Source organism: Neovison vison, chromosome 10, assembly GCF_020171115.1.
Source record: "Neovison vison isolate M4711 chromosome 10, ASM_NN_V1, whole genome shotgun sequence".
NCBI lineage: Eukaryota > Metazoa > Chordata > Mammalia > Carnivora > Mustelidae > Neogale > Neogale vison.
The window spans coordinates 52,445,375-52,459,989 of NC_058100.1; the positions used below are offsets into that span (position 1 = coordinate 52,445,375).

The 14,615-nt window shown below is 37.1% G+C and overlaps 1 protein-coding gene across 2 annotated transcripts in view; it reads left to right on the forward strand.

Annotated features, from left to right (window-relative positions):
• Positions 1–14,615, forward strand: part of HMCN1 (hemicentin 1) — a 470,681-nt gene that overhangs the window by 316,664 nt on the left and 139,402 nt on the right. For both annotated transcript variants that reach the window (XM_044267297.1, XM_044267296.1), the window contains 3 exons: positions 1,521–1,696; positions 9,308–9,404; positions 13,752–13,874. In XM_044267297.1, coding sequence (XP_044123232.1) covers positions 1,521–1,696; positions 9,308–9,404; positions 13,752–13,874 — 396 coding nt within the window. The remainder of the gene's footprint in view (positions 1–1,520; positions 1,697–9,307; positions 9,405–13,751; positions 13,875–14,615) is intronic.

The window sequence follows — 14,615 nt, forward strand, 5'->3', positions numbered from 1 at the left end:
ACATATTAAAAACAATCCCACTGTTTTCTGTTCCCCCATAGATTACTCTAAGCTTATCGAGAGCCAGAAGTCTGTATGTGCCGTTAAATGGAGCAGAAGGACATTAGGAATCTCTGCCTAAATGCTCCATTAGTCTATTGCAGCGATGGCGCATGGCATTTCTCTGTATCATGACATCAGTTCCTGTGGATACAGCACAGGTGCTGCATCCGGAAACAGTACAAGAAAGTGGCCTTTAGTGTATATGCCTTTCCCTCCATAGAGAAACCTCCTGGTTGCAGAACGGCAGTGTTAGTCGTCAAAGCCTATTGCATTCATTGTCATTTTCCCACATGCTGCAGGATCCAGCCTGAAACAGTGGCTCAGAAACCAAAATAACGATCCTTACCACAAAAATCTTGTTTCTATCAAGGCATTTGGAAAGTCCCTTAGGATTCATTTCAGTGCAGCTTAACCTTTCTTATCAAGAGAGGAAAACACTATGAATATGGTACATTGCCTACAATCCTGACTAGTTATGGGATTTGGTGAGAAATGGCCAAGGAAATTCCTCTCTGTTTTTTTCAGAGTGGCCCTTTTATAACGGGCCTGATTTCATTGTGAGTTTGTGGGTTTTGAATTATTATAAATACAGTCCTGAAAGAGTCCTTGAGAAGTTACGGAGCCCACCCTCTCATTCTTGGCAGGACTGTACCTAAACCATCTGAGACAAATGATTGTTTACTCTATATTTTAATACACCCAAGGGAAGGAGATTCCTTAGACTTTTCCAAGAACACATTTCAGCATCTGACAAGCTTGATAGCCAGGGGATTCTAATTTTAATCTCATTAAAATTTCAACTCATTTCCTCTTTTTATGTAATTGTATGTTAGACAGCTGGCCAGGGCGTTCATTTTGTTCTTTTTTGTGTCAGTTATCCCACAGGGTCTTTATTCCATAGAAAGCTGACAAGGCATCATGGAAAACCAAAAAGAGCTCTAAACTGCACATCAGAAGACTCCTAGCTTTGCCACAAATTAGTTACATTATTTCAAATAAGTCATTGTCTGTCACCTACTTCATGGTTTACATACTGTGAGGTGGGACCAGGTGGTCTCTTTTTTTTTTATTTTGCCTCCATGTTGATAAAATTTATTTTCTTTGGCAAAAAATATTTTTAAATTATCAAAAGTATATATGCTTTTAATTATTGTTATTTCCAAAATGCTTCACGAGTAATTTATTGCTTTGGAAATATTAAGCAGTAACACCTCATTCAAAAAGTTTCTGAAATAGGCACTTGGTGAGAACGTCCAGTTCTAAAACTTCTTAAGGTGAAAGGTATTTCTGTTCAATGAGAACATATTAATCAGTGATTTCTTAATATTTCATTCTGAACCAAATGATGCGAAGAGGGTATGTTAGGATTATTGTGATCCTACATCTTAAAAGAACTAATAAATTATTCGGTAAATAACTTCAAGATAAGCAGTGAGCTGGCCTGTCTTATCCTGAGGGAAAATGTTTCTTTCACTTAGTTCCTCCGAATATTATGGGAGAAGAACAGAACATCTCTGTCCTCATTAGCCAAGCTGTGGAGCTACTGTGTCAGAGTGATGCTATCCCCGCACCTACTTTGACTTGGTTGAAGGATGGCCGCCCCTTGCTGAAGAAACCAGGCCTCAGTATCTCTGAAAATGGAAGTGTGTTAAAGGTAAGGCTAGAGATTCATTTAATTTTTCTTGTATTATTCCTAAGCTCATGGCTTTGATTTTAAACTTGCCTGTCTACAGATGTTCTACTAATTTCATCTTGTAAAATTGTAGGTACTCTTTTATTAATGAGGTTTATAATATTTTAAAATTTTATGCTTAGTAAGATTTAGTTATTTATCTATCCATATTTGTAGCCAGAAACCATCCAAAATACTTCTGGGAAAGTATTATGGAACTATTCTAACGGATGCTTCATTTTTAGTCATTCAACCACTCAGCAAATAAACACCCATTCTAGGTATTCTGAATAAAATGTGAAAAATAGACACATTTCCTACCCTCCGTTTCCTCCAATTTTGCATAAATATATGAAAACTAAGAGTTCCATTGAAAATGCAGAAGTACTGTAAGTGTGAGTTAGTTACTATTAGGATGGTACAGGTAACACATTCTAGAATAGAGAAAGGTGAGAGACTGCGGTTGCCCGGAAATCTTGAAAGGCTACTTGGCTTTTTTTGTATAGATAAGAATAAGAGCTAACATTACCAGTTTAAAGAATGGGGATTCAGGGGACACCTCGGTGGCTCAGTAGGTTAAGCATCTGTCTTCAGCTCAGGTCATGATCTCAGGGTCCTGGGATCAAGCCCTGAGTCCAGTTCCCTGTTCAGCAGCAAGTCTGCTTCTTCCCCCTGCTCTTGTGCTCTTGCTTGCCCTCTCTCTCTCCCTTTCCTCTCAAAAAAAAAAAAAAAAAAAAAAAAGTAAATAAATAAATAATCTTAAAAAAATAAAAAATGCAAAGAATTAGTGTTCAGGAAGTCAATAAGCCACTGGCGTGTTTATAAATTCCTCATAATAACCCTATTGAGAAACTGGAAGAATGGCTAGGTAATCGTCCCACAGTTACTAAGTCTCAGAAATGGGATTTGAATACAGGGAATATAGATTTAAAACTCATGCTACTAACCCCTATGCCACATAGCCTTTTGGTAAAGAAAGGTTATTGGTGGCAAACAAATGGAGTCTTGAGAAATGGATAATGGTATCAGCACATAGGAAGCTGAGAAGCTTATATAAGGAGAGCAGAAGTGTGGGAGAGAATGGGAGGGAGTATGAAGTGTGTTAGAGGCAACCAAGTAGAAACTTTAGGAATTATGACCTGTACTAGTGGAGCTAGGTGAACAAGAAAAGGCTGGAATAACTGATGGAGGAAAGTAGGATAAGTCAGTTGAGCTGTCTAGGGGGAGAAAAGCAAAAAGCACTGGCCATGCTCAGAAGCAGACCCAGAGCTCTAGAAATCAACGGATAGTATTTTCAAACCCCGGCTCTGACCAAATGACAGAGGGAGACAATTATATGGACACAAATCCCAGCACTGGGAGGGGACAGCTATGTGTGATTAGAAACGTCTTCGCAAATTTCAGAGTATAGAAGTTGATTCCTTTAGAGCGCAGATCTCAATAGGTTTGGGAAGCCAGAAGAAAGGTGAGGGTGAAGAAATCCTGGGATCTATTTAATCTCTGCCATAGAGGCTGGCCAGGCACCCTGAAGTGTGCAGGTCCCACTGAGGGGTGTGCAGGGAGGACCGCATGGAAATAAAAACTTGTACAAAACTCAGACAAAACCAGTCAGTTAAAACTGTCTTACCAGTGCATTTCCCAAAATGATTCATGCACATCTTCATCCAGGTAAAGTAGTAGATTCTTACTGTTTCATTTTGCCTGCAACACACTTGGCAAGGAATGTGTTTTTTTATAAAGTTTTTATTTTAATTCCAGTGTAGTTAACATTAGTGTTGTATTAGTTTCAGGTGTACAATATTGTGATAATAGTGATTCATTACTTACATGCCACACCCACCGCTCATCACAACAACTGCCCTCCTTCATCCCCTTCACCTGTTTTACCATCTCTCCACCCACCTCTCCTGTGGTAACCGTCAGTTTGCTCTCTGTGCTTAAGAGCCTGTCTCTTGGTTTGTTTCTCTTTCTCTTTTCCCCCTTTATTCATTTGTTTTGTTTCTTAAATTTCACATATAAATGAACTCATTTGGTATTTCTCTTTCTCTGAAGGACTTACATAGTTTAATGTTATACTCTCTAGCTACATACATGTTGTTGCAAATGGCCAGATTTCATCCTTGTTTATGGCTGAATAACATTCCATTCATATATATGTGTGTGTGTGTGTGTGTGTGTATAATACTCCATTCATATATATATATTCATATATATGTGACATATATATGAATTGTACAATTGCATATTTGTATATAATATATTACAATGATGTATTATATATTTAGATACATAATATAACTATGATAACATAGATATATATCACATATATCTATAACATAGATATTTAACATATATCTATAACATAGATATATAACAATTACACATATATAAAACATATATATAAGAATTATACTATATATATAATATTTGTATATATATGTGGAGCCCAGATATCCATCAACAGATAAATGGATAAATGTGGTATACACACACACACACACACACACATACACACAATGGAATATTGAACATCCATCAAAAAAAGAAATATTGCTATTTACAATGACATGAATGGAACTAAAGGGTATTATGTTAAGCAAAATAAGTCAGTCAGAGAAAGACAATTATCATATGCTCTCACTGATGTGAGGAATTTAAAAGACAAGGAGGATCATAGGGGAAGAGAGGAAGAAATGAAAAAGACAAAACCAGAGAAGGAGACAAACCATAAGACACTCTTAATCATAGGAAAGGAGGGAAGGGGGGTGGAGGGGGTGGAGGGAAGGGGGGTGAATCACAGACCCGTACCCCTGAAACAAATAATACATTATGTGTTAAGTATTTGAATTTCTATTTTTTAAAAAAGGAGAATTACAGGCCAATATCCCTGGTGAACATAGATGCAAAAATTCCTGATAAAATACTAGCAAATCAAATTCAATAGTAGATTAAAAGTGTCATTCACCATGACCAAGTGGGATTTATTTCTGGGCTTCAGGGGTGGTTCAATATTCACAAATCAATCAATGTGGTACACCAGATTAATAAAAGAAAGGATAAGATCCTGTCAATAAATGCAGAGAAAGCATTTGACAAAATACAGCATCTTTTCTTGATTAAAAAACCCTCAACAAAGTAGAGATAAATGAAACATACCTCAAAATCACAGAGGTCATATACAAAAGATGCACAGCTAATATCATCCTCAGTGGAGAAAAACAGAACATTTCCCTCTGGTCAGGAACAAGACAAGGATGTCCACTCTTGCTATTACTACTTAACATAGTACTGTAAGTCTAGTCTCAGCAATCAAACAACAAAAAGAAATAAAAGTCATCCAAATGGGGAAGGAAGAAGTCAAAATTTCACTATTCATAGGTGACATGATACTTTGTGTAGAAAACCCAGAAGACTCCACCAAAAATAGCTAGAACTAATGCATGAATTCAACAAAGTTGTAAGATATAAAATCAGTGTGCAGATGTCTGTTGCATTTCTATACATCAATAATGAAACAGCACAACAAGAAATCAAGGAATCAGTCACATTTGCAACTGCACCCAAAATCATAAGATACCTAAGGATAAACCTAACCAAAGAGGTAAAAGATCTGTACTCTGAGACATATAAAACACTTAGGAAGGAAATTGAAGAGGACACAAAGAAAATGGAAAACATTCCACGCTCATGGATTGGAAGAACAAACATTGTTAAAACATCTCTGCTACACAAAGGTATCTACACATCTCATGCAATCCCTATCAAAATATCACCAGCTTTTTTCACAGAGCTTGGATAAACAATCTTAAAATTTGGATGGAACCACAAAAGACCCCAAATAGCCAAAGCAGTCCTGAAAAAGCAAAGCAAAGCTGGAGGCATCAGAATTCTGAACTTCAAGCTATATTATGAATCTGTAGTCATCAAAACTGTATGGGACTGGCACAAAAACTGTGGAAAGAACCAAGAGCCCTTCAATGGACGAATGGATAAGGAAGATGTGGTCCATATACACTATGGAGTATTATGCCTCCATCAGAAAGGACGAATACCCAACTTTTGTAGCAACATGGACAGGACTGGAAGAGATTATGCTTAGTGAACTAAGTCAAGCAGAGACAGTCAATTATCATATGGTTACACTTACTTGTGGAGCATAACAAATAGCATGGAGGACATGGGGAGTTAGAGAGGAGAAGGGAGCTCTGGGAAATTGGAAGGGGGGGTGAACCATGAAAGACTATAGACTCTGAACAACAATCTGAGGGTTTTGAAGGGGCGGGGGGTGGGAGGTTGGGGTACCAGGTGGTGGGTATTATAGAGGGCACGGATTGCATGGAGCACTGGGTGTGGTAAAAAAATAATGAATACTGTTATGCTGAAAATAAATAAAAAATAAATTTAAAAAAAATAGACACATAGATCAATGGAACAGAATAGAAAACCCAGAAATGGATCCAGAACTATAAGATCAACTAATCTTTGAAAAAAACGGGACAGAATATCCAATGGAAAAAAGTCTTTTCAGCAAATGGTGTTGGGGAACTGGACAGTAACATGCAGAAGAATGAAACTGGACCACTTACATCGTACGCAAAAGTAAATTCAAATGGATGAAAGACCTAAATGTGAGACAAGAAACCATCAAAACCCTTGAGGAGAACACAGGGAGGGACCTGTTTGATCTCAGCTACAGCAACTTCTTTTTTTTTTTTTTAAGATTAATATTTATTTGAGGTGGGGAGCAGCCGAGGAAGACAGAGAGGGAGAGGATCCCAAGCAGACCCCTACTGAGCACAAAACCGAATGTGGGGCTCAATCTCATGACCCTGAGATCATTACATGAGCCAAAACCAAGGGTCAGACCCACAGCTGCCTCCATAGCAACTTCTTACTAGATAAGTCACTGGAGGCAGGGGAAACAAAAGCAAAAATGAACTACTGGGATTTCATCAAGATAAAAAGCTTCTGCACATTGAAGGAAAACATCAACAAAATTAAAAGGTAACCTATGGAATGGGAGAAAATATTTGCAAATGACATACCTGATAAAGGTTTAGTATCCAAAATATATAAGGAGCTGATGTAACTTAGGAATGCCTGGTTGGCTCAGTAAGTTAAGCGTCTGCCTTCAGCTTGGGTCATGATCCCAGTCCCACATTGGGCTCTGTGCTTAGTGGGGAGCCTACTTCTTCTGCCTGGCGCTTGCCCTGCTTATGTTCTCTCTCTCCAACAAATAAATAAAAAAACATCTTAAAAACAAAACCAAACAAACAAACAAAAAAACAAAACTCAACACCCAAAAGCAAATAATCCAGTTAAGATATAGGCAGAAGACATGAATAGATATTCTTCCAAAGAAGACATCCAGATGGCTAATAGACACGTGAAAAGATGCTCAGTATCACTCATCATCAGGGAAATGTCAATCAAAACTGCAATGAGGTATTGCCTCACACCTGTGAGAATGGCGAAAACTAACAACGCAGGAAATAAAATGTATTGACAAGGATGTGGAGAAAGGGGAACCCTCTTACACTATTGATGAGAATGCAAACTGGTGCAGCCACTCTGGAAAACAGTATGGAGGTTCCTCAGAAAGTTAAAAATAAAAAAAAAATTAAAAAAAAAAAAGAAAATTAAAAATAGAGCTACCCTATGATCCAGTAATTGCACTACTGGGTATTTACCCAAAGGATACAAAAATGTGGATTCGAAAAAGTACATGCACCCCACTGTTTATAGCAGCACTATCAAAGTAGCTAGACTATGGAAAGAGCCCAAATGTCCATCAACTGATGAATGGGTAAGGAAGATCTGGCAATCTACACGATGGAATATTACTCAGCCATCAAAAAGAATGAAATCTGGCCATTTGCAGCAATGTGGATGGAGATAGAATGTATTATGCTAAGTGAAATAAGTCAGTCAGAGAAAGACAAATATATTATTTCACCCATAAGTACCATTTAAGAAACAAACCAGATGAACATATGAGAGGGGGGAAATGAGAGAGAGAGAAACAAACCACTAGAAACTCCTTAAAGATAGATAATAAATTGAGGGTTGTTGGAAGGAAGTGGGTGGGAATGGGCTAGATGGGTAATGGAGGTAAGGAGGACACTTGTTATGATGAGCACTGGGTGTTGTATGTAGGTGATGAATCACTGAATTTTACTCCTAAAACCAATATTGCACTGTAGGTTAACCAACTAGAATTGAAATAAAAGTTTTTTCTAATAACCATTTGTATGTCTTGATTGGAGAAGTGTCTGTTCATATCTTCTGCCCATTTTTTGATGTGTTTGTCTGTTTCGTGTGGGTTATCAGACACATGAAAAAATGCTCATCGTCATTAGCCCTCAGGGAGATTCAAATTAAAACCACATTGAGATATCACCTTACACCAGTTAGAATGGCCAAAATTAACAAAACAGGAAACAACATGTGTTGGAGAGGATGTGGAGAAAGGGGAACCCTCTTCCACTGTTGGTGGGAATGCAAGTTGGTGCAGCCTCTTTGGAGAACAGTGTGGAGATTCCTCAAGAAATTAAAAATAGAGTTTCCCTACGACCCTGCAATTGCACTCCTGGGTATTTACCCCAAAGATACAGATGTCGTGAAAAGGAGGGCCACCTGTACCCCAATGTTTATAGCAGCAATGGCCACAGTCGCCAAACTATGGAAAGAACCAAGATGCCCTTCAACGGATGAATGGATAAGGAAGATGTGGTCCATATACACTATGGAGTATTATGCCTCCATCAAAAAGGATGAATACCCAACTTTTGTAGCAACATGGACGGGACTGGAAGAGATTATGCTGAGTGAAATAAGTCAAGCAGAGAGAGTCAATTATCATATGGTTTCACTTATTTGTGGAGCATAACAAATAGCATGGAGGACAAGGGACGTTAGAGAGGAGTAGGGAATTTGGGTAAATTGGGAGGGGAGGTGAACCATGAGAGACTATGGACTCTGAAAAACAGTCTGAGGGGTTTGAAGTGGCAGGGGAGTGGGAGGTTGGGGTACCAGGTGGTGGGTATTATAGAGGGCACGGCTTACATGGAGCACTGGGTGTGGTGAAAAAATAATGAATACTGTTTTTCTGAAAATAAATAAATTGGGGAAAAAAAAGTTTTTTCTAAAACAGAAGTTTATAAACCATATAGGGAGAAGACATTTAATAAATGAACAATAAAGGTGTTATTTTACTGAACAATATCCTAAATATATAAAGGTTATCTATTTTAAAACCCTAAGTAACTTATTCACAAATCAATTGTGATTTTTATTGCCATTTAATCTGAATTTTGTCTCATTATATTTAAAAGCCCCTTCTAAACCTTCAGTCACTAATATTAATTAGATTAAAACAAAGTATGACATAGATGAAAATTGTTGAATCTTGATTTAAATGTTGAATGTGGGTGATGGACATATAGCCATACATTTTACTATTCTCTCTCTTTTCTATATGTTTGAAAATCTTTAGAATACTCATGAAAAAATAAGTCGTCACAAATAACATGAATAGAAAAACTCCAATTATGAAATTGAAACTAAAATTTCAAAGCATGGTTTTGTTTTTAGATTGAAGAGGCTCAAGTTCAAGACACTGGTCGTTACACTTGTGAGGCAACAAATGTTGCTGGAAAAACTGAGAAAAACTATAATGTCAACATTTGGGGTAAGTGTGATTATATATAATTAATTTAAGACCAATTATAGATAGACTTCCAGAACCTGCAGGTTTTAGTCATTGTAATTTTCAGGTAGAACAGTTCTACTCTCCTGCCTGAGCTTACACTCTTTGGTTCTTACAACCAGGATGTTCTTTTTTCAATTTAATTTAATTTTATATTTATTTTATTTTATTCAGTGTTCCAAAATTCATTGTTTATGCACCGCACCCAGGGCTCCATGCAATACATGTCCTCCGTAATACCCACCACCAGGCTCACCCAACCCACTACCCCTTCTCTCTTCCAAAACCCTCAGTTTGTTTTCAGAGTTTACAGTCTCTCATGGTTTGTCTCCCCCTCTGATTTCCTCCAACTCATTTCTCCTCTCCATCTCCCAATGTCCTCCATGTTATTCCTTATGCTCCACAAGTAAGTGAAGCCATATGATAATTGACTAATGATTGGGCTTTCTCCATGAACTGTTGGTGGTTTGATCAATTGAAATAAGTCAAAAGGCCAAACCATGCCTATGGATTCTGTGTGTGAGTGGGAGCACCTTGGTGGGAGGTGGGATTACTGTGCTGACCAGTGAGAAAAGTCATCCTCACTTGGTAGTCTACCATTTGTTACCAATTAAGATAATGCTTAGGAATTATCACAACTTTTACCTGGCTACAACTGTCTGCTAATTGTTAAAAAGTACTCCCATTTCCAGCATATCCACCTTTATTTTATTTACTTCTTTTTTAAAAAATTTATTTTTTATTTATTTTCAGCATAACAGTATTCATTATTTTTTCACCACACCCAGTGCTCCATGCAATCCGTGCCCTCTATAATACCCACCACCTGGTACCCCAACCTCCCACCCCTCTACCCCTTCAAACTCCTCAGCTTGTTTTTCAGAGTCCATAGTCTCTCATGGTTCACCTCCCCTTCCAATTTCCCCCAACTCCTTTCTAACTCCCCTTGTCCTCCATGCTATTTGTTATGCTCCACATGTAAGTGAAACCATATGATAATTGACTGTCTCTGTTTGACTTATTTCACTCAGCATAATCTCTTCCAGTCCTATCCATGTTGCTACAAAAGTTGGGTATTCGTCCTTTCTGATGGAGGCATAATACTCCATAGTGTATATGGACCACATTTTCCTTATCCATTCTTTAAATTCATTTATAACATATTGCCCTCTTAATTTTGATTGTGTTTGTTTAAACTTTTTAACTATTGAGATAATGAGCTGAAATTTCTCTTTGATTTCTAAATTTATTCAAAACCATATTTTTAAAATAAAAATAGGTAGAGGAAATAATTTGATTCCAATGAGGGGAATATATGTTTTAAGTCTTTAAAAGCATGTGTTTATGTAGAAAATGATTTGTTAATTATAAATTATTATCATTCTAAAATTCTTAAGGAAGATTATGAGAAGTGCTATTATTCACCCTATAAAAGGATTAACTTACCTTTAAATAGTAAAATTTACTAGGTGGTCATTTATTTACTGTATATTACTTATATATCATTAACATCTGTTCCTGCCTCTTCTCACCCCTATTCTCCCTCCATTGCTTCTTCCCTTTCTTTCTCATTTCTTTCAAATGGGAAAAATATTTGTATAACTTCTAGTATGGACAAGACATTGAACTGGGTTTTGTCAAGTAAAGGTTGAAAAAGAGAAAAATTAGGAGGGATCATCAGTTAGAAAATGATGTGAGAAATTCATTTTTGCAATGCTGTATTGAAGATACCTGTAGAGTGTCCATGTGATGCTGTCTACCATGCAGTCAGAAATAGAAGCCTATCATTTAGAAGAGAGAGAGAAAAGAGTTAAAATATAAAATTAGAGACATGAGTATATATGTGGAAGTTGAGATCCCTTAGAGAAAAAGAAGAATGTATACAGAAGAGTACTGTAGAATGACTCTCACCAGGTAAGACAGATAAAGAGACACAAATGAGAAACTGGAAGAAGCAGTGAAAGAAGTAGGGAAACACTTGTGTCATCAAAACAAAAGACAATGGTGTACCCGAAAGAAGAATATGGGCAAGGAATGGGTAGGGGAATGAATGAATAATGTCACATGTTGTAGAAAAGTGAAATTAGACATAAACTGTAAAGTGCAATTTATAAATGAGACCAATGCCTCTTAAAGAAAATCAATTTAATAGTGGAAAGCAAAATACAGTAGATATAAGAATAAATGATAGGGGGAGAAAGTTGAGACATCAAAGACAGAATTACAAAAAATATTTATGGGTGTGCCTCTCTGTTCTAGTCATTGTGCCTCAGGTAGGCATAGAGAAGTTAATGAGAAAGGCAAAGACACTGGTCACACAGTACGTATAGTCTGCTGCTGCAGAAATATCTTTACTTTAAATAGTTAATTAAAATTAAATCTCTGAAGAGATAACATAGGAGTATTTGTGGAAAGACATATCAGGGTTCATCTAATTGGGATTTTAAGAACAAGTTGACATTAGCTCTCTAAAGAGGATGGAATCATTACAGAGACCTCAAGAAGACTGTCTGCATTCACTGAACCAAACATCACTCACTATGGAGCCTGGTGTGGTAGAGTGGAGAAGGAGAAGATATTAGATAGGAAAGGTTAAAGGGGACAGATTGAAAAGGACTTCTAAAACTTTTGAAGTATAGATCTGATTCTTAAGGCGATAGGATACTGTTAAAAGGATTTAAAGAAGGATTGGGTGTTCAGATCTATATTTAGGGAATAAAACAAATAAACTCTAGTAGTATTTAAGAAATTGAATTAACAAGATTGATTGATTACATGGAGAGGTGTGAAAAGAAGAAGAGGAAAGGATGGATGTTGGTGTGGGTTGGCCAGATGAGCCCTGTGAACGGCAGTGTCATTCCCTCAGTGAAGGAACAAAGGTGACTGAGTTCAATTGTGGACAAGCAAGTTTGAAAATGCCTCTGATGTATCCAGACGGAGATGTTTAGTAGTCAGATACAAAAATCTAGACCTCGTGGGGTCTGCCTTACAGATACAGATTTGCAAGTATTTGTGTCAGTGGAAGCCATGGGAGTAGAGGAGGGTAGAATTGAGTTGGAGATGGTATACTTAGAGTAATGGCAATCTATGTAATTGCCATTTTCTTCTGCAGAACTTTCTGTCTGTGGTATAGGAGATGACAGAGTAAACTGTAGGATTCATCGAGAGGAAAGTGTTTCAAAATAGGAAGGACAGCAGTGCAAAGCAGTTGAGATTATTGGCAAAGGAGTAGCTGAAATTATTGATCATGAAATCTAAGCTGGATAGAGGTCTGTAAACAAGGGTAGGCAGCTGGTTTGGGAGGTTTCTGAGAATTGAAAAGACTTGAGACTCAACCAAGGTTGATAAAGTGAGAACCGGGAGTAATTGAGTGAAAGAAATACAAGGACAGAGCAGTAGGAGAAAAGTTCTAGATGATCAACATGGTGGAGCAAGGGATGAGCAGATCAAGGAAGTGAGCAGCCGTGGTGGTTAGACTGGGCATGCAGATGTTGAGTTCATACAGAAGCATGCCAGGTCTCTGTGTGAAGGAGAAAGATAAAAACAAGTACCAAAGTTTTCACTGAATAGAAAAAAAAAATGGTGGGTTCACAGATGATGGTAAGGGGGGAAAAGAAGTAAATTGGGGGCATGAGCCTCAAAAGAGGAGGTTTTCACATGGGGCAGTTGGAGTTGAACAATGACTAGAAGCTATTGAGGGGGAAGAAGGATTCTTCCACTCCTCAACTCCCACGAGCTTGGAAGAGAAGCATCTGCCCCTGATAATGTGGCCACCAGAGAAGCAACTGGAGAGGAGACATCAGCCAGCAAAGGCAGACTCGACCTCCTTGAGAGAATCATGGGTAGTCAGCGTTCATTTAAACGTTCCAAAGAGAAACTAGAGAACAGTGGGGAGGCAGGCTGTGCATTCTAGAATAGGTAACATATCCATTTCTTAGGTCAAACCCTATGTCTCTCCTTTACCATCATATTGTAAGCCTGATGTTTTCCAGTTCTGTTCAGCTGCTAAGACATCAAAACTGGCTGAGCAGAAATGACAGTTAAGTGTAAATTTGGTAGGCGCTTTAGCTTTTTTATGCAAAAAGTGTAATTATCTACAATACATTAGCTTCTGAGTATTTTGTTAAGTTTCTGTCTGTAAAGACAGGAAGTTTGCTAATAGGTATTTATTCTGTGTCTTACAGTTGACTTTTAATGTAGTATTGATATGTCAGCCTCAAGGGCTAATTATTCCCTTATGTCATTTGAATAGGAACCTTTTTTTATATGTAAAATATTAAGGAAATTTTATGTAAAGTTAATATAATATAGTATTTTTTCCTCTTTCAGTACCACCAAATATTTATGGTTCTGATGAACGTGCTCAACTCACAGTCATTGAAGGGAATCTCATTAGTTTATTGTGTGAATCAAGTGGTATTCCACCCCCAAATCTTGTTTGGAAGAAGAAAGGTCAGTTTTCATCCTCAACATTTATAAAATTAAATATAAATGTTAAATGAGTCTATGTGTTGTTTGACAAACATGTCAATTTATTAACCAACTTTCCTGGGGTTTGCAAAATAAAATTCTAGATACCATGATTGCTTTATATTAAAGCACGTGGTAACTTCTGGACTATCTATCTGAAAATATTCAGTTTTAAAACTGTTCTTCAGAAAAGAATTAACTTTTCTGGATTAGTTGATTGCTTTATAACCTGAATCCCCCATTCAAAGAATTCTTTTATCATCTTGAGAATAAGCTTTAAAAATATTTTCTATAACATTTTTGCTGTATTTGTGACAGTTTTGCAATGTATGTTAAGATTGAATTTTGTGGTTGACCAAATTATCAATTTGTTCATCAATAAATATTTATTTGTATCCATTAAGTATCAGACAGATCATCTATATTTTAGGTGATTTTCTTAAGACTTTATTTATTTATTTGAGAGACAGTGAGGGTGAGAGAGATCACAGAGGGAGAAGGAGAAGACGACTTGCAACGATGAGGGGGGAGCCTGAGCCAGGGCTCGATCCCAGGATCCTGGGATCATGACCTGAGCTGAAGGCAGACTCTTAACTGACTTAGCCACTTAGGCGCCCAGTATTTTTTGTTGATTTTTAAAATAATTTTGTTTTACTGTTTTAAGATTTTACTTAATTTTTCTAAGTACACTTTCAAATGCAATGTTGATTGAAAGAAAAATTT